This window comes from Bison bison, unplaced genomic scaffold (genome assembly GCF_000754665.1).
Source record: "Bison bison bison isolate TAMUID 2011002044 unplaced genomic scaffold, Bison_UMD1.0 scf7180017864490, whole genome shotgun sequence".
NCBI classification, from domain to species: domain Eukaryota; kingdom Metazoa; phylum Chordata; class Mammalia; order Artiodactyla; family Bovidae; genus Bison; species Bison bison.
In genome coordinates this window covers 6,077,020-6,093,492 of record NW_011495049.1, presented here as the reverse complement: position 1 = coordinate 6,093,492, position 16,473 = coordinate 6,077,020, and the positions used below count along the sequence as shown (strand labels likewise).

Genomic DNA, 16,473 nt, shown 5'->3' with positions numbered 1-16,473 from the left:
CTTTCTCTGCTTGCTGGTGAAGCAGTTTAGTAGCCAGCCACCTACTGTTTTTCAGGAGCAGTGGCAGTAACCTCGGATGCCTACTGGGGACTGGTAAGGAGAAGTGGGCGAGGTAGGAGAACAGGGATGGGTGGGGACTAGGGCAGCTTGGACAATGCATGGCTGTAACCACTGCTCTCCATGGGATTAGCCCAGGCAGGAATTTGAGTATAGTACTATTGCATTTTTTGCTTTTTCAAAAGAAACTACTTATCTGAATTTAAAAATTGCAGTGTTCTATGCTGGCAAGATTGAAACACTGTAAGCCTCAGCCTGTCCCCAATATCACCCTATCAATATGAGATTTGGTTTGAGATATCAGCTTTTAGCCTCAAGTATAGAGAATGATTCTCCAAATGACAGAGGTGCTCCTGATCTCAGGTTCGCAGAGTAAAAAAATCCCCTGCATTAAAGAAAGAAAGTCTAAATACCTAAGACTGATCAATTTTGGCATGATTTGGGGATTCATTAAGTAGTAGGTTTGGGGTGGTACAAAAGTCCTTTTATGCCTAGCTTTTTGCAGATTTTTTTTTTTTTTGTGAAAATCAATTAGTTCACCCTTGTTCTCACCTGTATAGCCATCTTATTTCATGATTTACTTTGCTATGTGTACTCTCAAGAAATGCCTTCAAAGGGATCATTTTGGAACTTTTTCATGTTGATTTGGGTCTGCACAGCAGTAGATGTATTCTTTTAAAATTATGATTATTATTATCCTCATTTCGCCTTACATTCAAATAAACACATTTAGACTTTCAGGTTCTAAATTACTAAGATGATGAAAAGCCACTGTGCCCCAAAGATGACATGACACAGTCCGTGGAGAGCTAGGGACATTGGCTTAGTGATGTGCGTGAGACTATGAAGTCTAATTGTCCCTAATGGAACGGTAAGGCCTTCCTTTAAACTGAATTTCCCATTTATTTCCACTCTGGACTGAAAAACCAAACCATGCTTTCTTTCTATAGTTGCACTTCTCAGCTCTCATCTTCTAGAATCAGGCTGTGGTTGGTTTCTGGCAGTAGGAGAATTCGAGAAGTCTATCTGTGTTTTCCAAAATCAGTATCAAGCCGATTTCTTTCCTTCTTCTTTTTTTTTGTTTTTGGCTGCGCTGTGTGGCTTGTGGATCTTAGTCCCCGGACCAGGGAGTGAACCCGTTCCCTCAGCAGTGAAAGTGCAGAGTCCTAACCACTGGACCTCCAGGGAATTCCCAAGCCAATTTCTTTAGTGTCCAACAATTATCACTGCAGAATCAAATCCTTGAAGTTGGCTCTATAAAGGTGGGCTGAGAAGCATCCAAGTGGCTATCAATTTGTTTCATGTTTCATCTACTCATTGTCCCTTTCCTTCTTTCATTCAAAAAGCATTAGGTTGAATCATACGAGGTAGCTGCTTTGGCAGGTCAAAAGCCAGCAATTTCACACGATGGTAGGAGATAACTTGCCATGGGTCTCGTGTGTTTCTGAATGTTTTATGAGCAGAGGCACCGACTGCCTTAGCTCTGGACTATCTTTTGAAAGGCTGTCTGTACAGTGAACAGCCTTAGGAGATATAGCATCTGTCTTCAGAGCAAAGGCCAGGTTTAGTTACTGTCCAGTAGAATAAAGAGAATGTCTCCCTCTGGAGAAAAGCAAGAGCAGGCTCACTGCCCATGTGGAGACTGGAGTATAGTAAATGAAGAGTTGTACATAATGTAACCCACGGCCTGTGCAGCTGTCACCTGGCCCTGTCTGTGTTGCCCTGTGGGAATTGGTGTTTGGGAAACTTGCACATAGGCTGGTATTCTCGAAATTACATTGCTCTGAGGAATAAAGCCTGTTGTCTCTTACCCAGGAGCACCCCCTCTTCGGATAACATTGATGACGCTGTGGCTGGCTAATAATATGTTAGCTTACAATTAGGGTGAGATCTCAGACCTGCCACAGTCCTTGAAAGGGGGGTTTACTTTATTAATTGAGCATCTGTTATACATAATGAGGTGTCCCTGGTGGCTCAGATGGTAAAGGATTTTCGTGCAATGTGAGAGACCCAAGTTTGAGCCTAGGTCAGAAAGATCCCTTGGAGAAGGGAATGGCTACCCACTCCAGTATTGTTGCCTGGAGAATGATACAAGGCACCCTACAAGGCACTGTTGAATACAGTGGTGACTAGGAAAGACATAGTCTCGTCCTCACAGAACTTCCACTGTTATAGAGAATACAGGTTAAAAAAAATCATCAAATACAGTAAAAATTGTGGTACGTGGACTCTCTTGGCCATGCGGTGATTAAGACTATGTGCTCGCAATGCAGGGACAGGGATTTGACTCCTGGTCAGGGAACTAAGGTGCCACATGCCGTGCAGCATGGTGCAAACCCCCTCCCCTGCCCTGCCCTGCACAAATCATGATATGTGCTTTGAAAAGAATGGGATACTGTGAAAGGGAGTAAGAGGAGGAAGCTACTTAGAGAGGATGGCCAGGGAGGGCCTCACTATTCCATGCAGGTGACATATAAGGGTGAACTGGAAAAGCCAAGTGAAGAGCAAGACAAAAGTACTCCAGACAGGAGGAAGATATGCAAAGGCACCCTGGCGGAAAACAGCATAGGTGAATCCCATGTGGCTGGAGGGTAGAAAGAAGGAAGAGAGTGACATAAGGTGGAGCTGGGGAAACTAGATCCTCCAAAGCCCCAGAGGCCATGTGGATGAGTTAGATTTTATTCTGAGACCAACGGGAACAAATGAAAAGTTTTCAAAATAGAAATGACATCATCCAGCTTGCATTTTCAGAAGTCACCCGGACAGCAAAGTGGAGCTTGAGTCTCACTGAGCAGCTTGGTCTGGGAATGGTTTGGTGGAAACTGACATGGCTCAGGCCAAAGCTCCCTGTTCTCCAACCGAGCATCCTCAGAGCAGCGAGGATAGGAAGCTCTTAACCATCACAGTCCCAAGGAAAAGGACCAAGGATTTTGCACAAACTCCTTGCTCTTTAGTTGACGTATTTATCTTTAAGTCTCAGTTTAGAAAACATTTAGCTTCTATCTAATCTTCCTTCTCTGGGCTTCCCTGGTGGCTCAGCAGTAAAGAATCCACCTGTCTATGCAGGAGACGCAGGTTCAATCCCTGGGTCTGGAAGATCCCCTGGAGAAGGGAATGGCTACTCATTCTAGTATTTCTGCCTGAAGAATTCAATGGACAGAGGAGGCTGGAGGGTTATAGTCCATGGGATCACAAAGAGTTGGGCAGGACTCAGTGACTAAACAACAAAATCTATTTCCCTCAACCTGGGTTTTGTACCCTTTCCATTACCCTCCCCTAGCTCCTATAATTGCCTTTTTACCTATCTGTCTCCTCTCATCAAGTTCTATGAGGAAGAGACCAGATTTGAACTGTTTACTGAGGTATTTTCAATGTTTGGCACATAGTAGATCCTTGGAACAGAGAAGGCAATGGCACCCCACTCCAGTAATTTTGCCTAGAAAATCCCATGGATGGAGGAGCCTGGTAGGCTGTAGTCCATGGGGTCGCTAGAGTCGGACACGACTGAGCGACTTCACTTTCACTTTTCACTTTCATGCAATGGAGAAGGAAATGGCAACCCACTCCAGTGTTCTTGCCTGGAGAATCCCAGGGACGGGAAGCCTGGTGGCCTGCCGTCTATGGGGTCACACAGAGTTGGACACGACTGAAGTGACGCAGCAGCAGCAGCAGATCCTTGGTAAAGAGTTACTAAAGTGTTTGTGTGTATACATGTGTGTGTATGCACACACATCTCAGAGGAGAGGAGAATCCAGAATAAGCAAAAATTGCAATGAGGAGTACTTTTCATTCAATTTCCCCCAGGTCTTATCTTGGAAGCATTTCTACAGTTTTTGAGGAAAGCAACAATTATGTGATACTGCCGAAATATTGAAGGAACCTACTTCCCTCAATCACCTTTTTTCAACACTCAATTTAAATATTACTCTTGAAATCTTATCAGTTTTCCTTTTTCTCATCCTGGTTGAAGTTTTCTTGAGGAAACAAGGCGGGTGATGAAAGACCAGGAAATGGGATTTTTACTCAAGCGGAGGCCAGCCTCCCTGAAATGTGCACCACACTTCAAGAATGCCACTCCATAGTCCCCTGAGATGAAACTCATTTCTGAAAGCAGGCTGCTTCTCTCCAAAACACATCGGAAGACTTCCCTGAGTCAAAGGTATATTTAGCGTGATGGCTGGTTGACACCCGTCTAATGTCCTTCCTTCTGTTTCATATCACAGGGGCTTTCGGCGCTCCAGGCTGCTCTTGACGGCGAATGGTCTGATAATAGATATGTGTGGGAGAATCCCTGAACCAAATAAAACACTGTTCCTTTCCCTACATTTCAGGCCAATTACTATCATTGCTCTATCAAGATGTCTGCCCAACTATTAGGCCGATTACCTTTGACTTTCTCTTTGAGCTATGTCCAGACAAGAGAAATCCTCCGGGTAGAATTGCTATTCCCAGCTCCGACAGAGAAGTGAGGGTAATGGCTCAGGGGAAAGGGCATCTCACCACCTCCATCTGTGTCCATGTGGATAAAGGTGATGGAGGGCAGAAGCCATTATTAGATAACATGGCCCCCAGACAACTTGCTGCGTGGAAGGGAAGAGGGTTTTAGCTGGCTACAATCCAAAGCAATTCAGTGGTTAAGAACACAGGCTCTGGAGAGCTGATTCTGACTCCACTTCTTACTAGCTATGTGAGACCTTAGGTTAACTTCTCTGAGCCTGGGCTTCCTCAACTGGAAAACAAAATATTGGTAATCCTGACCTCTTATAACTACTCTATGGGTTGACTGATCTGGTCCCCAAAAGGGCCAAGTCCACGGGACCTGGAACATGGACAACTCTCTATAGATGTGCTGCTGTTACTGGTTTTGCTATTATCCATTCCACTGGGTCTTTGTAGACTCCAGCTAAGCCAGCTACTGTGCGTGAGGTGTGTGTATGAAGCCTCTGAGTTTTAAACACGAAGCAAATGGATGGATCTAGAGATTGTCATACTGAGTGAAGTAAGTCAGACAGAGAAAGACAAATATATGACATGGCTTACATGTGGAATCTAAAAAATGGCGCAAATGAACTTATTTACAAAACAGAAAAAGAGTTACAGATGTAGAAAATAAATTTGTGGTTGTCAGAGGGTAAGTGGGGGAGGGATAAAGTTGAAGATAGGGACTGAGATGTACACATTACTGTATATAAAATAGATAAAGACCTACTGTAGAGCACAGGGAATGCTACTCGACATTCTATAATGGTCAATATAGGAAAAGAATCTAAAAAGAGTGAATGTATGTATATGTATAACGAATTCCCCTTGCTGTATACCTGAAACTAACCCAGCATTGTAAATCAACACTATTCCAATAAAAATATTTTAAAAATGTGATTTAAAAAAAATTTTTAATAAACCCACACAGGGAACTGAAAAGACATCATTTCTCATCATGCTGCTGCTACTGCTAAATTGCTTTAGTTGTGTCCGACTCTGTGTGACCCCATGGACTGCAGCCTACCAGGCTCCTCCATCCATGGGATTTTCCAGGCAAGAGTACTGGAGTGGGGTACCATTGCCTTCTCCACATTTCTCATCATATTCTTATGCAAAAGATTGTTTTTTTTATCTTAACATCTCAAACTAGGTCCAAATGTATTGCCAGTGTCTTTCTTTTGTGTTCTGGTTTTTATCCTTTTAGGTTTTTTTCCTCACTGGTACATAATATGCTCTTGGAAATTTTCCCAAACTATTGGAAGATTTCTCCAGTGACTTTCCTGTTACAAAGTTTATGCCATTAGTGTAGAGCAGTGCTTGGCAAACTTTTTCTGTCAAGTGACAGTAAATATTTAGACTTTGTGGGTCAAACTGTCTCTGCTGCAACCATTCCACTCTCCTGTTATAGCTGCCACAATGTGACAACAGATGAATGTGGCTGTGGTCCAATAAAACTTTATTTATAAAAATAGGCAGTGGGCCAGATTTGGTCCATGGGCTCTGGCAGGCCCAGTACTGCTTTAGAGCATTTGGCTTGCCCTGTTAGGGCCCATCTTTTCTTAGCAGAGGAATAAGCATTAACTTCAGTGCTATCAGATCAGATCAGTCGCTCATTCGTGTCCGACTCTTTGTGACCCCATGAATCGCAGCACGCCAGGCCTCCCTGTCCATCACCAACTCCCGGAGTTCACTCAGACTCACGTCCATCGAATCAGTGATGCCATCCAGCCATCTCATCCTCTGTCGTCCCCTTCTCCTCCTGCCCCCAATCCCTCCCAGCATCAGAGTCTTTTCCAATGAGTCAACTCTTCGCATGTCTATGGTAAATACCAAATACTGATTTTGGCAGCTATGGCTGCCACCTGGATTTTAGGTTGGCTTATATATCTTTTTCAAGGATCAGGGAAATCCTAAGAGCAATCCATGAAACCAGTAGGGAAGTTCTTAACATGAAGTTAAGAGAAAAACAGCTGCACAAGACGTGCTCTTAAAAAGTCATCAGCTCTCATGAGTGATTACCAGCTCCATTCCAGACAGGTTCCATAAGAGATGGTACATCATCCTTCCCTCCAAGGACATGGTCATTACTTGTCCACAAATGATGAAACTGAGGCTTGGGAAGGCAAGTGACCCTCCCAGGTCAGATGTGGGAAAGAAAAGGCAGGATTTAATCCTAGATCAACCATCTTCTCCAGGTTTCTAGAGAACCATGAGGTCTATGGCTGAATGCTGCTGGGACAACATGGTGCTGTAGAAAGGCAATGAATAATCCCTGGAAGTCCATGTTGTCTCCATCATTTATACATCCTGGGACCTTGAGGGACTCAGTTTTCTGAACCTCAGTTTATTCATCTGTGAAATGGGTCTAACAATCTGCCATGATTCAGAGAGGTTCTGCCCAGGATCAGTTATCATCATTAGCAGACGATTAAAACCTAATGACAAAGTAAATGCAATGAAAATATTTATAGGTGCTATGAATGCTAAAATTCTTAGGATTTGCTTTTGGACAACTCATGAAATATTCTCAAATGGCCCTTTTAGGGGTTATTTGACTTATAAGGGGAACTTTTGGAAAAAATCTTAGCTTTTCCTCAATAGCTACTAAAAAGTTGTGTTAAAATATGCCCCACATGACAAGTGCTTAAGTAAAGCTTTTGGAGATTTACCAATCTGAGAACAAAGATATGATTTCCTTCTTATTGCTCAGTTGCTTCAATCATGTCTGACTCTGCAACCCCATGGACTGTAGCCCACCAGGTTCCTCTGTCCATGGGATTCTCAGGCAAGAGTACTGGAGCAGGTTGCCATGCCCTCCTTCAGGGGATCTTCCCAACCCAGAGATGGAACCCACGTCTCATGAGTCTCCTGCGTTGCAGGTGGATTCTTTACCACTGTGCCACCAGGGAAGTCTGTCCTTCTATGGTTACACCCTTATTTTTCAGGTTTAAAAAAAATTTTTTTTAAGTTTGGACTTTCCTTGGTTTTTGAGAGAAATTGTGAGCTGGTATGAACGGTCAGTATTTACTGGATCTACTATACGTTTAGTGATTTATAACTTATACTTTATTTTATTTAATTTCATAGTATGAGGTGGGATTTTTTAGTTCTATTTTACTGCAGGAGAACTGGGGCTGACAAAAGTCCAATGATTTGCCTACTCCGTGTGGCCAGAGCTTGAGCCAGGTGGTTGGATCCAAGTTCCTCATTGCAACTCAATCCTTGGGACTCACAGTGGCTTTTTCATGAATTAGTAGCAATAGTATTTTAATCAGGGCTAGTTTTAGGTGGATGAAACTATGAACCCTAAATTAAGGATGCTGGTTGGCCCTCTACATAGTAGAACCACCTTGGAAGGTGTGCCTTCAGCAGAGAAGCCAGACACTTCCATGCTTTCTTTGATGACACAGCACCTCAGAGATCCCGTACCTACCTAAGACCACAGTGTTGAAGGAAACCATCTCTTTGTCTTTGCCATCATTGTAGAAGGCCAGGTGCCACAGGCCCACATCCAGGTACTGGACAAACACGGCTTCGTTCTGAACCAGCGTTTGTATGCTCCGGCGTTCCCTGGGCGACTCGACCACGCTCCACTTCTCCTTCCCGTCCAGGCGCTCCATGAAGTCATACTGGGAAAAGAAGAGAGATTGCTACGTGTGACCTGGGGTGCACACCTGCTCCCATGACCAGCACCCTCCCTTCCCGCCCCACTAGTTAACTGAGAGACACTTCTGAGGACATTTTACTGTAAACTCATTTTGTCACAAGTAAAACAAGAGTCATGAAAGTTGTAATAATAACAGTCACCACGTATTGTGCTTATAATTATTGCTAATAGTTTTATGACTATAGACCGCAATATCTTTTCTGCTTTTATGATTTTTTTCTTTTGAGTGTGTATGTGTGACAGAGAGGGAGAGGGGAAGGGGGGTGAGTTTTTGCTCTATTCCTCAATAGGGTGTTGCATAATATGTAGCATATGCCAAGTATAACTTTTTAAAATAATTCCCCCAATTCTGAATTCCAAAATGCATCTGGCACCCCCAAGAGTTTCAGGTAAGGAATTACTAACCTATGTTAGCAGATACCAGATACCCTTGACTGATCATTTACTAAGGAAAGGTGGGAGAGTAGTTAATCAAAGTAGTTATAGCAGAGGTGTTAACACATTATTGACCAGAGGCATATTAATGCCATGGGCATTAGTTTCCACAAAAATTCCCTGGTTGATACTGTGCTAAGAAAGAGGGCGGAGGATCCAGACTGCCTGAGAGGGAAACTAGAACTTATTACTGTCACCCATCTGTGCCTCAGTTTTCCCATCTCAAAACTGAAAATAGCCGTGCTTATGTTATAGGTTGTTGTCAACAACAAGATCATATAGATATACGATCAGAGCACAAAGTACTTGTGAGCTATCATGACCACCATTATTATCACCATCATTTAATTCAGTTCTTCCAAAACCCCTCTAAGACAGGTCCTATTTGTATCTTATTTTACAAATAAGAAAACAGACTCCGAGAAGTCCAGCAAACATACCCAAAGTCACCCAGTGACCAACTGGGCAAGCAAAATTTGGACCGAGATCTGTTTAGGTGCAATGCCTGGGCCCTTACCAGCAATCAACTATGAAACTCTGTTTCAATGGAAAACAGGCTCAGAACTGAAAGTAATCAGTGGGAGACAGAGTGGAGGGTGAAGGCTTCCAGGAATGGGTGGGGGGAATGGGAGAGCAATTGTCCTCCAAGGGGGCCTGTCCAAGGGAATGGCGAAATCCTGGGGTGGGTGGGTCGGAGCCACAGAAGACACGTAAGCAGTGACTGACATGATGAGAGGAATGTTCTAAGGTTCATTTGCAGGCAGCCTATGAGATGTCCTAGAGGAGGGAATGGAAAGAAGCAGGAAGACCAGTTACCAAGCCATTGTAGAAACCCAATCATGAAGTGACAAACATCGTGATTAGGTATAGTGAAAGAGAAAAGGGGACGATTTTGGAGGACCATTTTCAGGGAAGACAGGACAAGGCTTGACCTGGGCTGGACAGAAAGGATGAAGGAAAAGGCCAGGAAGGTGGCCATGTCTCCTTAATTGTTGACAAGTAAAAAATCAATAAGACCCCAGTAGAAAAGGAATCATCTTGAACTCATGCAAAATCATTGCACGGGAAAGTCATGTGCATGGTGACTTCCAGAGAACATTCAAAGTGTAGGTCTTTAGCAGATAAAAATCACCACTGTGGGACGGACCTCTCTCTCACCACTTTCAAGCCATGAAAAGGGTTTCATAGATTTCCACAAACTTCACAGAATGAAATGCTAGGAAATGCACTAATGGGACCTCCCCATCAGCAGAATTGCCACTTTTCCCACCTGAAACATGATCAGTGAAAACAAAAGAGTCTATAATCTTAGGGACAGAGGTTTTACTGTCAGATAAACCTGGGTTTGAATTCTGACTCTGCCGTTTGCTACCCGTTTGAAGTTAGGTGATTCTTGAACCCCTTTCCTGGTTTGCATGCTAGGGAATAATACCCACACCTTTTGGGGATGTTGCAAGGATAACATGAGATAATGCTTAGGGCCGTGCCTGAAAGATAATAACCATTTCATGAAATACTTTGTGACTCTGAACAACTTACTTGTAAGTTGTAAGGGTTGTGGAGGAAAGCACATAGTTTTAGTTTTGTGTCTGGGGGCCTGGGGAGGGATGTTGTATAGGAAGTAGAAATTTCCTCCATCTCTCAGGAAACAAATGTTCATATTTAGCTTCCCTCTATCCCACAGTTCATTGGTCGCAGCTGTCTTTATGGGATAAAATAAATGATCTGAAAGGATATGACAAACAGATACTGCTTTTGGAGCCTCTTGTAACCAAGGCATTTGTTCCTTAGCAACCTCGTAAATGTCCGGCTACCCAGACCCACGTCTACAAATTGCTGTCAGCCAGAGGAATGAGTGTAGCTTCCTTGGTGGCGAAGTGAGAAGGATATACTTCACCTGGGATTCGAGTTATCACCCCCATGAGGAACAGGTCGGGGAAGGTGATTACTTGAGTGGGACCATTGCTCATTATTAATTTGGGCATCAGTCATCTTTTTCTGAACTGGCTGCCCAGCCCAGGGGCACAGGAATGGCTTAGGACCATCGGTGGTGCTCGCTGTTCAACAACCAATCAAATGACCCTGGGAAAGGCATTTTTCAGAAGAGAGAAGGGACATCTGTCTTGGCTGGCTCTTCAGTTCTCTCCACGGAAGCAAGGAGGGCAGTTTTCATTTAAAGAAGAATCTGTGACCCTGCGGCACTGGGACGTGTGGGTCTGAGGTGTCCCAGTCTTGCATCTCTTTGTTGTGCTTTATTTCCTTCAAAGCACTTATCACCCTTGAAAATGACTGTAATGTTTTTCTGCTTATTGTCTGTCTACTCAGAAGAACATAAACTCCAGGAGGGCGGGGATTTCACCTGCATGGTAGAATGGTTAAGAGTGGGGACTTTGGAACTAGACTGCTTGATTAGAACCTATGCTCTGCCACTTACCTGCTATGACACTTGCACAAGCCATCTCAATTCTCCATGCCTCGGTCTCCTAATCTTTAAAATGGGCAAAATATCAAGACATAATAATAATACAGCATAATACTGCTGTAAGGACTAAACGAGTGCAAGTATGTAAAGTGCTTAGAATACTAAGTAGTCTGTATATTGTGAAAGTGAAAGTTGCTCTGTTGTGTTTGACTCTTTGTGACCCCATGGACTGTTGTAGCTCACCAGGCTCCTCTGTCCATGGGATTCTCCAGGCAACAACACTGGAGTGGGTTGCCATTCCATTCTCCAGGAGATCTTTCTGACCCAAGGATCGAACCTGGATCTCCCGCATAGCAGGCAGATTCTCTACTGTCTGAGCCATCAGGGAAACCCCTGCATATGGTAAGCATACTTTGAAAGTTTATGCTATCCTGATGATAATTCATTGTTAAATCTAATTCATCTTGAGCTGAGTCTGATCAATAAATATTTGTTAAATATCAAATACATAAAATACTGAATCTGCAAATGAATTCCATTGACAGGAAACTAACTTGCAATGTTAGAAGATTTTGCCTCTAATAATAAATCACTTGCCCTTCCTTGTCTTCTAGTGTGCTTTCTTGAGTAGGAGATACATGGGCAGAGTTAGAGGCAGCGAGCCTCAGTCAGGCCCCTCACAGTGTAGGTCATGCATATGACGGACACTGCGGCCCAAGGAATCTGTATATTCACAGAGATCATCAAGATTTGAGAGGGGACTTCAGATGGCCATTACGACTTCACCTTTTCAATTCTAAATGAGATGAGATGGTGTCCAATGCACACTTTCTTCCTACAGACTTTCTCGTCTTCCTTCTCTTTCTCCTTTGACATTGTGCTTAGTGACCACTGTAGTAGAGATGGCTGGTCATTGTCTGTATCAGAGTCTCCTTCCTTTCCATTACTTGCAAGCATGTGACGGTGTTCCCATCAAGGAACGTAAGCTGTTGTGACTACTCTCCTTCTGGACTCTTCTGTGCTATATCTCCTACTTGCTCGCTCCCCCTACCTGTCTGTCCCCTGAGAGAACCAGAGTTCTCTTAAAGCCCAAGATGATGGAGTCACAAAATAGGAGTGGCCTGGATCCTAGATTTGCACTTGGAGGGAAGCTGGAGATGCTGACACGAGCAAGCAGTAAACACTTATTAAATTAGGCCATGGATGCAGAGAACACAGTAGTGGCTACCAGAGAGGAAGTGGGGTCGGGGAAGACAAAATGGGTAACAGGGGCCATCTGCATGGTGAACGATGGACACAAAACTCTGGTGGTGAGCACGCTGAGGTGTATACAGAAGCCGAAATACAACGCGTACGTGAGAAAAAGTAAGCTACAGAAATGTTGAGGCTTATTTGTTATTTCAGCATAGCCTTCAGGATTTCTTGCTTCTCTTCCTTCCTGGTTCACTCTGCAAGCCTGTAAGTGTTAGCAAATTTTCTGTCCTTAGGAGCGGTAGGAGAGGATCACCCGGGAAGGAATGTAGCATCTTTTGTTGGCTAAGTTCCACCTATTATGTGTAGGCTATCTATTTACCTCTGTTTGCCCAGGGGTGTCCTAGTTCCCATCTCCTATTGCTTCTCTCACTCTCAAAAGTGCTCTGGTGTGTAATCTACAGTTACCCTCCTCTTTAGTTAACATGTACCAAGCAGCATCACGCAGCCTCGTTCACGGCTGCTATAACCTGGGGAGGGCTGGAGGCTAGAAACACAAGGTGGATCAAGCCAGCCAAGGGCAGAGACTGCTTTCCATGGCAGGAAGGGCAGGGGCGCAGTAAGAAGCTGGTTTGTGCAGAGGCCATCTGGTTCTGGAGAGCCTCTGCTTCTAGGAATCCTAGACGGCAGTCTGGCCAGCTTGCTTGGCAGCCTGGCTGATACCAGAAGGAGGCCAAGGACTTAAGCGCTGGCCAGAGTCACTGTCTCATGCCCCAGTGCTGGGGACTGAGAACTCAGGCTTTGTACCAGAGGCATGTGCCTCCTCAGTTACAGAACTCCATCACGATCAATCCTGGATCCAGGGCTGCTCGGAAAACCGTGCTGTGCTTGAAGGACTAAGAAGGTTGCTTCCTATCACGTCCTATCTGATAGATCTGCAGAAGCCCTGGAAGAGGATTAGAAAGCACGTGGCCCAGTCCCACTGGGGGCTGTGGGAGTGCATAAGCTGCCTGCAGGAGCAAGCCTGTCTCCCAAGGCAGCTGGTCTCTCTTGATCTGGCAATAAGGTCACCCAGAGGGTGACAGTGCAATAACCGGAAATAACCGCCCCCCGACCCCGCCACTAAAGTTCTTTTTTCCTCCTTGGCCTTTGAAACACAACCCATGCTGGCATGAAATGTGAGGGCTGTGCTTCCAAGTCATGTGTCATACCCCAAAGTGGCATGAAAACGCAACTTTCATGAGCGCTCTAGAGGCAAACAAAGAATCCACTGCAAATATTTGACTGATCCGACTGTCAGTCTCCCCTGCTTCTTGGCAGAGACCCAGGAGGAATGGTAATTAAGATAACTTAGTGGCTTCCCAGGGCCCTGGAGGAGACAGCTGAGGGGCCTTTCACTTTCCCTGGAGGGAGTGCGTCCGCAGGCAGCGACTGCGCAGCTCAGAGATGCTTCTGGAAGCCATGCCAACGCACACCTGCCACAGAGGACAAGGTTAGAGACAGACTCATGGCCCTTCTGGAAGAAGTTACTACTGGGGCCAGGACCTTGGGAGAGGGCAGGGAGTGGGCAAATAAGTTTATTGTTATCTGGTCCACCTGCTTGCTCCTGGTCCATGTAGACGGGGGCAGTGGCAAACGCTGACCTGTCCCATGGAGAGCCTGCAGTGCCTGGCTCCGCGCAGGCAATATCCCCAGCCTCCAACGTCTGATGTTGATGCCGCCTTAGATAGCCAGGCACGTGCAGCAGGTGGTTGGACTGCAGGGAAGCAGCATGTGTCAGTGAGGTCTGCTTGAAGCCACACGAGTGTGGAGGCTGCGGTGGCGTCCAGTGACGATTGGCAGCGGCGGGTCGCTCCTGGGGGCCTGTGCATCTCTTTCCGCCTCCAGCCAGGCCCGTGGCAAAGTGCGTCTGGCTGATTCCTCATTAAAGCTCTGCACGGCTTCTTTTCTCTCCTTCAAAGGGCTGAATGCTTCAGGAAGCATGGAAGGATGAGAGCGGTGGGCCGTGCTTGGGAGGGTTGGGGAGCGGTTGCCTTCCCTCCACGTGGCCTCGCCTGTCATTTTCAGTTCCTACTTGCAGGCTCCATGTCTTCGGTGTCCAAGTTGCTTCAGTAGGTGCTGACTGGCCCAGTGTGGGCACTGCGGGGTTGTCTGTCCCCCAGCTATGAGAACAAGACCCAAGCCTCCGGGCAGGAAACAGCATCACCTGTATTTGAGGACTGTAACAATCATCGTGCTGGGCTCCATTGTGAGTATCGAGCAGATAGAGAAGAATCAAACATGATTGCTGACATAAGGAGCAAGGAGACTACATGTACATAGGTGTAACTCCTGATTCTTTCATGACATATCTTCTTGTAGCAGAGGAAAACAGAATCATCAAGAATAAGAAGTAGTTTTTTTTTTTTTTCTAGGCACTTGCTATGTGCCAGGCAAAATGCAAAAGCTGATATGTGTTATCTCATTTCACCCTCCCAGAAACCTTATTCTCATCCCCATTTCTCAGGAGGAACAAAGGCTATTAGAGAAGTTAAATAACACACCCAGGGCCACAGACTCTGGTTGGTGGCCAAGCAAGGACTTGAACTTGGATTTGCATGAGTCTTAATGGTGGGAGGTTGCCAGAAGTTTTCCAAGAACCTGGGTGTAGCTGGCTGCCAGCATATTTGGTGACTGGCCTGGTTGGTAAATTTCCCAAAGAACCCAGTAAGCAGAGATGAGGGAGCAAGGCAGAGCCGAGGAGTGCTAGGGTCAGACTTGAGCAGAGTGAGTTGGGCACCTGAGGACAGGAAGATGTCCCACTGGAGATGATGAAAAAAGATGCCAAGAGAGGCCTGGATGCCTTTGCTGGGCAATGACTATACCCGGCCCATAATCTCCTCCGTCCACCTCCTAACTTCTCTCTCTTGTGTTTCAGCCATACCGCTCTCCTCTCTGTTCCTGGAATATGCCAAGCTCATCCCAGCCTCAGGGCCTTTGCACGAGGTCTCCCTCCTGATCTCAGAGCTGTCTGCTTCTTGTCAATCAAGGCTGCCTAAACACCATGGCCTTAGAAAGCACATCCTAAACCATCCATTCTAAAGTACTCTGATCACTTCTCCATTTCTGCTCTCAGCAAAAAATGATCAAAAACTCTTTGGGGAGGAAAAAAAAACCTTGTCACTTATCTGCTAATTTATACTTCATCTCACTACTCTCAGACACAAACTTCCTAAGACTGGAAGACTTTATGATAACTTCAAACGGAATGTAATCTTTAAAAATTGTTGGGCTTCCCTGGCGGCTCAGTGGTAAAGAATCCGCCTACCAGTGCAGGAGACATGGGTTTGATCCCTGGTCCAGGAAGATCCCACATGCCACAGAGCGACTAAGCCTGGGCACCACAGTTATTAAGCCTGAGCTCTAGAGCCTGGGAAAGGCAACTACTGAGCCCACGTGCCGCAACTATTGAAGCCCAAGCACCCTAGAGCCTGTGCTCTGCAACAAGAGAAGGCACCGCAGTGATAAGCCTGCGCACCTCAGCTAGAGAGTAGCCCCCACTCGCCACAATGAGAGAAAGGACCACAGAGCATCAAAGACCCAGCACGGCCAGAAATGAATTAAAAAACAAATCGTGACTCACTATGCTGTATACCTGAAACATATATAATGTTGTGTACCAACTATACCTCAATAAAATAAACCAATAAATAAATGTTAACCAGCTTTGAATGCAGAAAAAATAAACTAAAAGAGAATAGGAGACTTGTTTGTTTTACTTCGCATGGTGCCTCTGGGGTCTAGATCAGTGCCTGGCATACAGTGGGTATACTCAGAAAAGACCTTGACTGAGTGAATGAAAACTTTCAGGCTCAAAAGAAAATAGTACCCAGAGTGAAGTGTACGATAGTCCAGTGGAATCTTGTGATACAAATACTGAAAGGACATAACCTCTTGAGGAAAGGTTCCTAGGAAGTTTTACTAAGCACTATACAGTTTTCCTGGGTTTTGTTTGCTAACTGCTCAGATGATAATACAAGGTGACGTTTAATGAGGCTAGGCACTGTTCTAAGTGAGTCTCATGCATGATCTTATTCAATGCTTGTAACAGCCCCTGAACATGAATCATTATCCCCATTTGCATATGAGGAAACTGAGGCACAGAGAGGTTACATCACTTGCTCTAGAGTTGGCAAGGGGTGGAACTGGGGTCCTCACTCCAGCAGTCAGCCTCAGAGGG

At 45.2% G+C, this 16,473-nt stretch overlaps 1 protein-coding gene across 1 annotated transcript in view; it reads right to left on the bottom strand.

The window, feature by feature from the left end:
• TENM2 (teneurin transmembrane protein 2) overlaps positions 1-16,473 on the bottom strand; it is a 1,056,669-nt gene that overhangs the window by 195,089 nt on the left and 845,107 nt on the right. The window contains exon 8 of the mRNA XM_010863352.1: positions 7,973-8,168. Coding sequence (XP_010861654.1) covers positions 7,973-8,168 — 196 coding nt within the window. The remainder of the gene's footprint in view (positions 1-7,972; positions 8,169-16,473) is intronic.